This window comes from Chenopodium album, chromosome 16, assembly GCF_948465745.1.
Source record: "Chenopodium album chromosome 16, dcCheAlbu1.1, whole genome shotgun sequence".
NCBI lineage: Eukaryota > Viridiplantae > Streptophyta > Magnoliopsida > Caryophyllales > Amaranthaceae > Chenopodium > Chenopodium album.
This window is the reverse complement of record NC_137849.1, coordinates 47,316,463-47,329,811: the sequence shown is the minus strand read 5'-3', so window position 1 is coordinate 47,329,811 and position 13,349 is coordinate 47,316,463. Positions and strand designations below refer to the sequence as shown.

At 33.0% G+C, this 13,349-nt stretch overlaps 1 protein-coding gene across 1 annotated transcript; it reads right to left on the bottom strand.

Moving 5' to 3' along the window:
• Nucleotides 1-7,338: 7,338 nt before the first annotated feature.
• On the bottom strand, nt 7,339-12,953 carry LOC145586768 (putative pectin methyltransferase QUA3). Its single transcript, XM_081643684.1, has 7 exons — nt 12,285-12,953; nt 11,047-11,250; nt 10,746-10,956; nt 10,392-10,653; nt 9,793-10,167; nt 8,838-8,933; nt 7,339-7,691 (listed from the first exon to the last, which is right to left on the bottom strand). Exons 1-7 carry the CDS (start codon nt 12,717-12,719, stop codon nt 7,478-7,480), a joined length of 1,797 nt encoding a protein of 598 aa, XP_081499810.1. The 5' UTR covers nt 12,720-12,953; the 3' UTR covers nt 7,339-7,477.
• Between the last annotated feature and the right edge of the window lie 396 nt (nt 12,954-13,349).

The window sequence follows — 13,349 nt, the reverse complement described above, 5'->3', positions numbered from 1 at the left end:
CAAACCTCGACTATCTCATGCCTAACATCCATACTGGAATTAGTCAACCTCATTGTATCCCCCCCTTAGATAATCATGTTAGTAGTCCCCCTATGTCTTGGATGTATTATTCTTTTACTAACTCTGCGAAGAGGTCTAAGTCTGTCTGTAGTTTTATTTTTTGCGTCGAGTCTGTTGGGAGCTAGTCTCCTTTTACCCGCTCTCAAAAAAAAAAAAAAAAAAATTAAAGCAGGTTTTAGTAGAGTAGCTTATTTATATTAAGTAGAACAGAGCAGATCATAGCAAATTTTAGTAAAACGGAGCAAAGTAGACCACATTAGCTCAAAAGAACAGGGGCTTAAGGATAATTGTAATTGTTGATTATCCATGTAATTAATGATCAAGCTAATACTAATGTAATTGTCAATTCCTTTTTATATTATCATTCAAGAGGGTAAAAACCTCCTAATCAGAGTAATCACCTTTAAATAACTTGATCACATGCGACATAATTACAAATAAAGGAAGATCTTTCGAAAACAACCCCTCAACACAACAAATGATCGCCATTAACCTTTTGATATTATGATACTAGATATCTTTTTAATTTGTTTGAGGTTTGACCTAGGAACAAATAATAATAATAATACTCCATTAAAGATATAATGAAAAGAATAAAATAGACTAGCAAAAGAGGTTGTAATTATTAATTGAATTAAAATCTAGGCTCCCATGAAAAAAGGGGAAAAAATGTCACGGAACTTCAATTTGTGTGTTCCCATTTTTATTGATGGGACAATGATCTACTCTAATAATTTTGACAACGCTACTTTTGTAATCTTGTTGATATTTCTATGTATCCATATTAATTGTGTCTTTTAACTTTTAATACGGGATATTTTATAAATTTTTTCATTAATTTTTTCATGCATGAATGGATTGATTAATGTTTGTTCACACTTTGTTCTTTTATTATGTCTTTTGAGACAATTATTTCATGCAGTATAAAGATGAGAGATACCAGTATTAAAAGAGTGGGGTGTGCTTAGGCTTGTAGCACTTAATAATTAGGTCAAATTATGTCCAGATGATTTGATGATTAGCAATGAGAATATTTAATTAATTAGTCACATATAATAGATTTAACAACCAATTAATTGTCAAAACATGTATTATTATATACTCCATATAGATTATTATTTTGATTATGTTTCGTGAACACAAGCTTATTAATTAGGGTACTGGTCTTTGCAACAATGCTTTCATGTCGGAAATGATGTATTAAATCTAATTATGCACGTTCACTATTTAGGGACAAATGAATTATTTGAAAATAAACAAAATTTGACAAAGAACAATAAAGGGTTTTTTAGGGGTTATTGGTTGGGGGGAGGACGTTGAAGATGAATCTTTAGTCTTTCTTTCACATGAGTTTTGTGAACAAATTAAACACCTCTATTTGTCTTTCTTTCAATGACTTTTTTTACAAATATACTTGTATTATATTCTTACTTAAATCTCCTAGATAATAACTATTTCTCATCAATTTCATAATATATTAACATTTTAATTCGAGTTTGTCCAATGTCGAATTTATGACTAAGAAATTATTAAAAGCTAGAAGGCATTTTGATTTGCATCTACTTGGTAAAATTCATGAGGGATTCGAAATTGGATCCGTTAGACTTTAACAAATTAAAGGTGTAATTAACCAATTTTATTGTAATAGGATATAGTATTATCGCTTAAATTACTGAAAGGTCGAAATAGTTGTCATTTTAAATTGATCAATATTGTGATCATCCACCATAGCACTCTGAAATTATGTATCCATTGAGCTACGAATATAGCTTCTAAGCAAGAATATTTTCACAAACAATTGAATCTTCTACAAATTGAAAAGAGACAAACTTTAGAGTCCAAAACACCAAAATACATAATACGAAGTAACACTATTCTTTCAAAGTTAATCTATCTATACTTAGTATTTAAAAACTATAACCAAGAAACTAAGAAATACACATGTCCCCATCCATTCTATTACACTTTTCTAACCATAGTGCCACATGTCAATTTACACTATTAATTTTTTTATTCTACCATTTTTTTTTTAATTCTTTCATTAAACTTATACTTCATCTTTCATACACACTTCATCACTTCATCTTCATCTCTCCCGTTTAATTCAACCTTTTCCTATTTTCTCTTTAATTTTAGCCCTTCCACCTTCTATTTAAGCCTATTTAAGTCTCTTTTTCGATTAAAGTTCCAAAATTTTAATTTCTTTAATCATGTTTCCGATTACATATTATACCCAATAATGACTTACTGATATTTCCTTACTTATCTCTCAATACAATTTTATATGAATAACCCGTGCATTGCACGGGCCAGAAGACTAGTTAATACTTAAATAGCAAGTCCATATTAATTATTCTATCCGTTCTTTTTGTTTCTTCTAATCTGAAATATATTGGCACTATTCATAAGATGAGGGAGTCTTTTCAATCACTCCCGATATATACTCCGTACAACATAGATTAGCCATGTTTAGTCTTATTTGATTCGCCTCAATAGTTTATTAATATCCCATTTTTATACTCCGTATATTTTTACTAATATGTACTCGTAATTAACATTGTTTATTATCAAAGTACTCCGTAATATATTCATAAACGTCGCACTATTACTTTTAAAAATAGAGGGATTATATGTAAAATTAATTAAGTAAAACTAAAACACAAAGTACACAAGTACAAAAAATTGTGTGCTTTGGGGTGTAGCGATAATTAAGAATCTTTGAAGGACTTTAGTTTGACTCATTAATTTGTAGGACCAAAACTCTTAACAAAGTATTACTCAAATTTCAGATCCCTAGAATTATTCAAGCATCAAAATTGAACATAGAAGTAATCTGGTATAGAAAGATCATAAGAGGTTCAAACAGGATAATTATTATTCCAAATCCCTATACAATCATTTTCAAGTTTATTTATTTATTTTTATTTATTTATTTTAAAATCAAATACAAAAAAAAATTATTGAGATAACCTTGTATGCCAAGTTTGGGCCAGAGGCAGCTAGCTAGCAATGTGCCTAACCCATATGATATTATACAAAGAAGATTATATAATAATATACTTTATGTAAGCATTAATTTCCCTTTGCATGCTTCTCTAGCTGCTAGATTATTGATAATAGCCTTGCTAATTTGATCCTTAATACAACCATGTGCAACTTTGCTTTGACCAAGTACAATAAAGGTACAAAAATATCCAAAAATATAAAGGTTAGTCGAATACTTACATACGAATAATGATTAATACGTACACTCATTTTATAAAAGACATATGGACCTGTTTTCATACAATTATTTTCACTTCACTTCAGCTCTAATAAGTTCAGTTCAATTCAGTTCCTAATTTCCTTCTCTTATAAAATATTTAGTTCAGTTCTAATAAGTTTAGTTCAGTTCAGTTCAGTTCACTTCAGCTCTAATAAGTTCAGTTTAGTTCAGTTCAACTCAGTTCAGTCAACGAAAACAAACCCATACTAATTAAGTTTGTTATTCAGTGACTAAATTGGATTCTTCTTACTCATTTTTATGTTGTTATTATTGTCTATCTAAAAGTATTAAATCAGTGATTCGTATACAAACTAATTATCCATAGAGAAGATTAAGGCAGAGGGTATTAGGACCGTTATTAAGGGCCAACAACATGTGTAAACATTATTATAAGAATTTGCCAAGAGTATTCAAATTGAATTGGTTTAGATCAAGGAGACAAAAGAACTAGACAAATAACCTTAATCAATTAAATGAATATATGATGCAAATTAAAGACTCAGTCTTTAAAAGGTCTCTTACAACTACTATGCGACTTTGTAACTTTGAGCTAAATGATCACATGCAGCCAATGATGTAGTTTCACCAACCTCGATGTAAAAGAAGATCATGCATAAATTCAAAGCCTCCCAAACTCATGACTAGTACCATTATCACTCCTTTCTTCCCTAAAAGATTACACTATAATAATTACATCAAATATATACTTGGATAACTTGAAGTATTCAAATAAATTGAACTGAACTGATTGGAGTTGAACTGAAAGAAAATGATTATTTTATAAGAGAAGGAAATTAAGAACTGAAATGAATTGATTAGAGCTAAACTGAATTGAATTGAAATTCAGCTGAGGAGAACAAGTCCTAGTACATGTTTAAAAACAAAGATACTTAGTAAAGATGAGTCTTTTAAAACTTTATAAAGTCAAATTAAAAAATCATTAAGAGACAAAGAAAATACTCTGTAATTAATATGAAATGAAGTAAGTAGCTCTGAGATTAAATTACAGCAGCAATTTTTGAGGGTTGACACATTAAAACTTTGCATATGACATATGGATCTTAAAAGAGAAGCTTCTTCATTAATACGAGTCTCACAAACTTTGAGAGTTGACAGATGAATTTGTAAATAGGAGAGTCATTAATACAACTAGTCATTAGTTCACTAAATAGGCTCTAATCCCATTAATTTCAAAATTTAGGAGCATTAATGTTTGTGTTTTAAAGATTGACAGCTGGATGGAGTAATTATTAGTAGTGTACTTAACTATACTCTTACCACTAATTAATTACGAGTTTAATAACGGCTCAACCGAGGAATATTCAATATCGTTGGAATCTATTGCATACAGCTTTTCGAATCTTTTGCCTTTTACTCCCTTAATTCTTCTCGGTTAATTTTCACTTATTAGTCCACTTATTACGGAGTAATTAAATTCGGAGTGTTGTTTATTTAATTCCATACATATGATATAAATGATTAAATTCAAGTACTCCCTCCGTTTTTAAATACATGTTCCACTTTTTTTTTTTTTTTTTTTTTTTTTTAAATACTTGTTTTATTTTCTTATTTGAAAAGATATTATAATATTTAATTCATTTTTCTCAACTAGTGGGACCTAATTTTAATACTTTTAGATTCTCTCTCCTCCTATTTACCTTCTACTAACCCTACTATCTCTATACGAGTATTTTATTATTTTATCTAATTTCTCCTAAAACTCCGAACATGGAGAGAAATGGAGCAAGTATTTAAAAACGGAGGGAGTATATATTTACGGTTACCTAGGCTACTTTGCTACATTTTCCATCTTACATAAACGGAGTACTCGTAAAATGTAAGCTAAGGATGGTGATCAAACGAGATGAAAATAGGGAAACACTGTCTTTTAGACAAGTACTCTATATCTTATTATGATGGATAAAAACATAATAACCATCATAACCACCATAAAATCTGTTCAACTCTGTTCATATTCTATTTCAATTCGATCATTTTAGTTTTGCTCCAAAGAACATACATAACCTAAGTATAAATGTATAATATACTCACATTATTACATAAATGCAAGGTATACAAGAAGCCACTTTACATAATTATTAGTGTGCTTAAGTTAATGATAATAATAATGATTGTTTAGAAATTTGTAATTATCAAGAATTATTATGTTTTTTAAAACTCTTACTCCAAAGTCTTGATGATTACCATGCATTAAAATTGATGATCATGCATTAAAATTAGGGAGGTATCTTAATATCAAGGAAAATGTTCCATGACAAGCGGGTAATTGTCCCTCCAACCAGGGTGCTCTAAACTTATGTTGTACTCGTTTTTTATTTTGTATTTTTATTTTAGGTGAGACAATTGTCCAATCCTTCCTTTTTTTGGGTTCTTTTTAAGACGAAAGACTTAAATACACTATTTGTCAACTCAAAGTAATACTGATTAGAGATGTCTCAAGCAGTGCATTAATTCAGATTTCACAATAAATGGCAGAAATCAATCTGTTTCGATTATTTTCATGACAAGTCCTTGCCAAAAATTGAGTTAACAATAAATAGAATAAAATAAAATAAAAATTCATAAGAAGTTGACTGCTTGTTTGTTTGTTTCTATATTGAGTTGAATGATATAGACCCTTTCCAAGTCAAAAATTTTGAATGAGTATAAATTTTGAGGAAATTCACAAAAATTGAGAATCGATTAGGAGTACTAGACTACTAGTTAAGAATAAAGATATTATTGACTCTTTTATTTCAATATATAAGGTCATAACGATAAAAATTAACAATAATGTTAAACAGTTCATTCGATATCAGATATACATACATTCAGACAACACGTAATCAAGATTTTCATATAACATGTAAGTGTCTTATGCATGTTATATGCCGGAAATTAGCTCAACTTGTATCATGCAACAAACTTTGATTGGGCTAGCATACCTAAGATGTGTACCATTGAAGGGCAATCTCAATCTAGGGAACTTGTCAAAATATCGACGAGTATAGAATCAATTCTATCAAACCATAGCGATGTATATATAAGAGAACATAGGCATGTTAGATTGTAGCAGGAACATCCCATTAGATTAGCTAAGTTTATCCCAAACCAGTCACATGCTATATATCAAAATGATAGGGGAGGATAGACCACGACTTGCCTTTGTAGTAACAAGAGGTTTGGAGTAGTCGTTCATAAATTTGACATAAAATTACCTGAAAATGATGAATGAACTCATTTTTAGGGACATGAAAATTTACTACGAATGGTCCCAAATGAGACATGGAGACTTGGAGAAAGAAATCGAAGCGATAACGATGTTGACGCTTGTAAATGAACTTCATTTAGATTGTTCAAACACGTACCTTTTGGGAAAGACTTGACTACTCTTTCCGAGTGGATTTATTCTAAGACATCGTTTTGATTTTATTTTTTTCTTTCTAAGTACTCTTTACTCAACTTTTCAATGTTGACTTATTCATTATATACATTATATATTGGTATGTAAAGAGGAGACTCTGACTAACCCTGTACGGATCAACCCAATCTAAGTTAGCGGAGTCTTTGAAAGGGGATGACTAAAAGGGGAACCAAAGAGCCCTAATTCAAAATATCCTTCGGACATAATTGGGAGTACATCATTTTGTCTAAATAAACCCAATTAGTATTCACACTTCTTCGAATCAACAGATCCTATTAAATTTGAGTATAAATGTAGAATTATTACTCAGATGTAACATTAAATTTCTTAAAGGGTATAATTACTATATGGACAAACTTGAACCATTTTTTCCAAGATCATAATTTTATAAATTTAATTAATACAAAGTGTGGAAGTATTATATAATGTCTAAAATAGTCGATCAAAAGAGACAAGCGTAGACTGATTATGAACACAGAGGTAACAATTTTCTCCAGTATAATGGGACTATATATCTTCCTTCAATTATAACCCTACATAACACTAACTAAACAGAGAAAAAAAGAATTTAGGGAGAAATGCGAAAATGTTTAGTAGTCAGGTTGGCTGGATGCACTTTTGTGCATAGATATGCAAGTTTGCCATAAGATATATAGATATAAATACATAATAAACAGAAAATTCTCAAAAAAAATGATACACTACAGGGACTAGTTGCTATATCTGTGTCAATGATCTGCCTTCCACAACGTTTTGATGGCCACGAGAATTCTCTCCCTCCCGCTTGAATCAGGCTCCTTTTCATGGATGCTGGTAGTCCATTTCATTGCATGAGCAATGCGGTTTACTTTGTCGATGACTTCTGGAGAGTCTCTTACCACCACCGTTCCCTCTGGACGTAATATACGATCCATCTCTACCATCACATCCACTAGGTGACATCTGCAACAGGTCAACGGCAAAAGACGAATTGTCAGCTTCCTAAAAGTTTTAATAAACAAGGTATCCTTTTCCTCTGTGTAAACATAGGAACACATAACAAGCCAAATTCCATATTATTGCTTCTAGAGGACAACAGACCACTTTATATCACATGAAGCAATGTAAAAGTAACCATATGTATATTGAAAACAAACATTAGAAATTTCTTTCATCTGTGTAAACAGAGGAACACAACAAGACAAATTAGAGATCAATCACTTTTTTTGACTACCGAAGTCAATTTTAGAAGGCCAACCCATCATAGGTTCAGCAATAAATTCAAGATTCGAGTTAGAATTTTCTAAAATATCTTAAAAATTCTCGTGTGCAGATTAGTGAAATTAGTTGACATAAACATCTTCCAACAATAGGCTACTAAGATCACATCAACCAGTCATGATTAGAACTTATAAACAATGTAAGAAAATACTCTTTTTTTTTTTTTTTTTTTTTTTTTTTTTTCCAATCTATCATCCTTGTTTACAAAATTCTGGGACCTCTCAAATAAAATTACAAAATCTTTATTATATTCTTTTCGTCCCGTTAACATTGAGATAGGGCATGAAGATTAAGAAAGAGGAAGGTATAGAGTAAAGGAGGTAAGAGTACAATGCTGTTCAGGATAGAAGGAGCACCATCTAAAAACCCTCTCACTAGCTCTCCTAGCAGAATTGCAGGACTCTCTGAGTCTCAAACTAGTGTAAATAGTCTGACCAGGATTTCCATTAGTAAAAGTGTTTGACAAGGTCCAAGTTTAATAGGAATAAATTCAGGAGAAATACTATAAAGTCCACAAATGAATAATTCAGTAAGCACATATTATATCCACTGACAGCAACCCCATTAGCAATTTAACATAAATACAATTCTACAATTCAGATCTTACTGAAAATCTTGGATGAGTGTTCAAACCATAATAGTCAATTCAATTAGAAAGAATGTGCCGAGAAACAAAAAGGGAATCAAATATGTTTCATGAAGCATTGAAGGTTATGTAAACTATGATGACTTTTAAAACGAACAACACATCCACAGCATTAAATCCATGAATAAGTTGAAAATGAAATGGATGAAAAACCACGAGTACAAAGTATCCAATGACCCTACCTTTGCTTGCCTGATGCTGAATCTTTCAATAGTGACTCAATACCAGATACATGGAGAAAATCATAAGTTCGAGGATAAGTTGAGAAAGGCTCACACCTGTTTTTCATCAGACAAAAGTATATCAGTTCAAAAGGTCCAAAGAGGTGTACAAGGATTTTACTGGATAAAAGAAGCATTATGGCATAAACTAGGATCATCCTTGCCCAAATTAATGCATGGACAGATTTTGTACAAATGAGTGCATTAAAATAAAAAAAAAAATAAAAAAAAAAACAGCTGCTAATTGGCCGGCAATCAAAGAAGTTGAGGAATACAATCTTGACAACTTTCTACAAACAAGATATGACCAATTTGCAAAATATTTGCATTGGAAAACCACCTTAAGGAAGTAGACTTCAAGCATCCGCCATCCCAAGAGTTATATTGAACCTTAAAACAAGTCCCAAGTATTTACATAATCTGCATTTTATGTCTAATAAGTAGATAAGTCTTAATAATGTGCCTTACTTAGGCATGGCTTTGCACCATTAATCAAACTAAATGGTTTAACTTAGACCTAATTTTTGCATTATTTAGATTCTAGAAAAATCAAGTGGATGGTCTAAAATTCTATAGTTCATGTTCGAAACCTTTTCAGGAAGATAGGATGAGTTACTGAGTGAGCTTCTGCTATTTTCCAGAGCATCAATGCTAATTAGGGGGGAAATTCTACTGAAAATATCTAAAATCAAAGGTTCCTGTTTCTAACTATAATGTCAATGCCATATAGCATCTTGTGCAAATAAGGAATCTATACCAAGTTTCATCATTCATCTGTCTATCACTTTCCCTTTCCCTTTTCCTTTTAGCAATCACCACCAACTTTCTAGTCATGGGAAGTCAACTCATACATCTGGTTTCCAAAGGCAACAGAACCTATAATGCATTACATCATTAATACGCCACAAAGACTCACCAATCATGATATACTCCAATAAGACCTCTGTCATATATCACATCTAGTGTTGAAGGTTTATGTGGAGGCACTACATTCATTACCCACACAGGGTCAGATACGAGAGCTGCTGCAAATCCACCAAAGAATGCATTCATATCCATCACGTTGCGTACAGCTGAAGACCCTAGCTTCAAGTTTAAGGAATTTTTGTAATAAGAAACCCTCCTTGCCCACCTCCTAGCATCAGCTTCAAATACATCTAAGCCATTTTTAATTTGAGTAACACGGGTAGGAGCTTTTGTCAGCCTCTTTGGCCATTTGGGTATGGCCCCAACACTGATATCACCTTTAATAGAAGACATTCTGCTCACACATTTTTTCAGTTTGAAGTACCTGCAGAAAGGCCACATGCATCAGAATCACTTTTTTTCTCAGAAGAAAAGACTACCTGAAGGTCTGTGAAGACAGAAAAAAAGTAAGCCATCCAAGGATGGATCCCAACAATGTTTTCTTTTCATTCTAGTTTTTGTCACTGCTTAATGCTCATCATAGTAAAGAGAAGTATCTATTTTCAGTCATGAACTCCAAAATTTAACACATTGCCTTCGTCAAATTACCATGCATAACTTGGATCATCAGATTCCTCGCACATACCAATCCCAAAATCATTTTGATTAGGGAGGCATGCATCTCCTGTAGGCTTCTTCCAGATGACTGTGTTCCCATCAACAGCAATAAGCTCATAACACAATGACCTAGCCACTGCCTGAAGATCAGCCCATTCCTTGTCTTGTTTGGCCCACTGCACAGGAGGGCCAGAGACTACAAAATAACCCCCTGGGCGAAGTAAGCGATCCACTTCAATGAAGTATGATGCATCTGCAAACCAAGTTAACCACATTAGATCAGTTGGTTGCAGAAAGGAAAAACAGGGGCATATAGACTTAGGTGACATGTTACATAGAACTCACTGTATGCAGTAAATGGGATCAAACATCTCGAACAGTGCACCAAGTCAAATGAGAAGGCAGGAAATGGTAGTCGACGTGTCCCAAGCATGGCAACAAAAGCTGGTAGTCCTCTTTCTAAAGCAAATTGAATTTGAGATTTATGTGAATCTCTGGGAGCAAAAGAGAGAGCCATAATGTTTTCTGACAGAAGGTAACCCCCAAAGCTAGCAACCTGTAAGAAAGAAAGAGCTGCTTAATCTTATACATACCTACAAAAGTACCCGTATTTATCAAAAGAATGAATCAATCAAAAGCATCGTACCCCGCAGCCCATGTCAAGAGCTGTCCTCAAGGATCCGCCAGAAATGGGAATATACTGCTTAAGCTTCTCTATATATTGTACTGCTCCATCAGGAAACATTGTTCCCCCACCAGGAAAGATGAAGTATTCACCTTCTCTCTTCATCCATCCCTGATGGCCTTTCCTATCAGCAATCTTGTTGTAAGGCATATTTGAGTGCCAAATCTGCAAAACAACAATACAATAAATGATACTAGAAAATCACCTTCAAACACGCATATGAGTAAAGAAGAGTCCAAACATCAATAGCACTAGTTTCATCACATGTTCAGCTACCACTTACATCTACTTACCCTTTGTCCACATTATTTTCACCAAGGATCCTCAAAAAATCCTCTCTACTAGTTTATAAATTAACTGCATTTGGACTTCAAGAGATCCATCATACCAGGTTGACATCAACTCATCATCATCATCATCATCATCATCATCATTGTAGTAACAACCAGCGACTATGCAACAACACCTCTATGCATTACATCAATTCACTGCATCGTATCAACTAGGCACCCATGTAACGTGCAATACTCCGATCAAATTTACCTACCCATATCCTTATGATCTAGAAAGTATGGCTCAGTAACCAATGACTTTACACTAACAACTTCCCCATATCTCTCAATCTAGCAGTCATTGTATCAGTGAGAATGTAGTCAAAGTCGGGGGGTCTGCAGGGGTTCCCTAATCTTGGATCCTGGGGAAAAGGATTAAGTTGGCCTTTGCGAACAACTTGATGCACTGTCTCCCTTAGTCCCTTAGAGGCAAAAGGAAGGGAAATCCATGGAACGACCTCATCATCTCCACCCCGTAGTAACTACGAGATCACCCCAAGGATGCCGCGGAGTTTCACTCACAGTTTTTAAATCCGGTAATAAAGATGTCACCACATTCTCTTAATCTCTCATAACTAACAATATCCTACGATTTAACTAAAGATCCTATGTAATCAGTTAGTCTATTCCAAAACCCTCCACATCATTCAGTTCAAATGAGGGTATCTTACATATCCAATCGTAAACAATTTGATCACCATTATTCACCAATAATTACTAAATTAATACCAAATCCACAAACAACACATTACAAAGACCCCATCTTTATATAACAAAACAAAATCAGTTCAACATTATTATAAAACCAAATCACCCCAAAACACAAGCAAATCAAAAACAAATATTCGGAGGAGAGAGAAAATGAACCTTGTGCAAACTTTGAGGCCAATGAACAGGAACTCTGTAACCCTCAGGAGGAGGGATCAAACAAAGCGGAGAATCTTCAGGCAACGGGCAATGACGTTCTCTGTAAAAATTCATCTCTCTACTCAACTGACTATTTCTCTTAGGATCTTCACAAGGCATATAATCGACAAACTCCGCCGGACAAGTATCGATGATGTGGCCACCACCGGAGGATGTCTCCTCCAAGGAGACAATAAGCTTCTTACGTTGTCGGGGATCGGAAGCGGAGGCTCGAAGCAGCGTTTGCCGACCAGAAGCAGCGAGGGAATCGCCGAGAGGGGTGAAGATGAGGAGGAAGAAGAGGATGACGATTCCGAAGAAGAAGGCGGTGACTAAGTCTAGAAGTTTCCATTGTTTAGCAGGTTTTTTGGAGGAGGGTAGATTTAGATGACCCATAATTGAAATGGGGTTGGATTGATTGAGATAGATCTGGGGAAATTGAGGATTAATTGGGCATAATGAGGGGATTTAGGGTTTATGAGATTTGGGGGAAAATTGATGTGAAGTGAAGTGTGAAAATGGCGGAGAAAGTGGGGATTAGCAGTGGTGAGATGCAGTGAGTGTGAAGAGTGGAGAGGAGAGAGAAGGGATGATATTGGCGGCAGCCTATTCCTGGTAACCGGTTTTTTCTTTTTTTTTTCGAATCTTTTTTATTTTAGAAAGGATAAAATTTTAAAAAATAAATAAATAAAGCTCCATAAATAATTGTTGTTGTTTTTTTTTAAAAAAAAACTAAGATCTTTGAGTAAAAAAAAAAAAAAAAAAAAAAAAAAAAAAAAACTAAGAACTTGTTAAAAAAAAAAAATGGTTACACTTTAAAAAAAATAGATGTCTTAAAATTATATTTGTATAAATGCAGTACATAAAATATAACAATGTTCAAAGTTTTTTTTTTTTGTCATAATTATTCAAATTTAACCGTATTTATTCTCTTATAACCAAATAAAATTGAGTTATGAAATCTGTATTTAAGAGCAACTCCAATGGTTGTAGCTAGAGACTTGCTTGCAATTTCAATAATTTCCT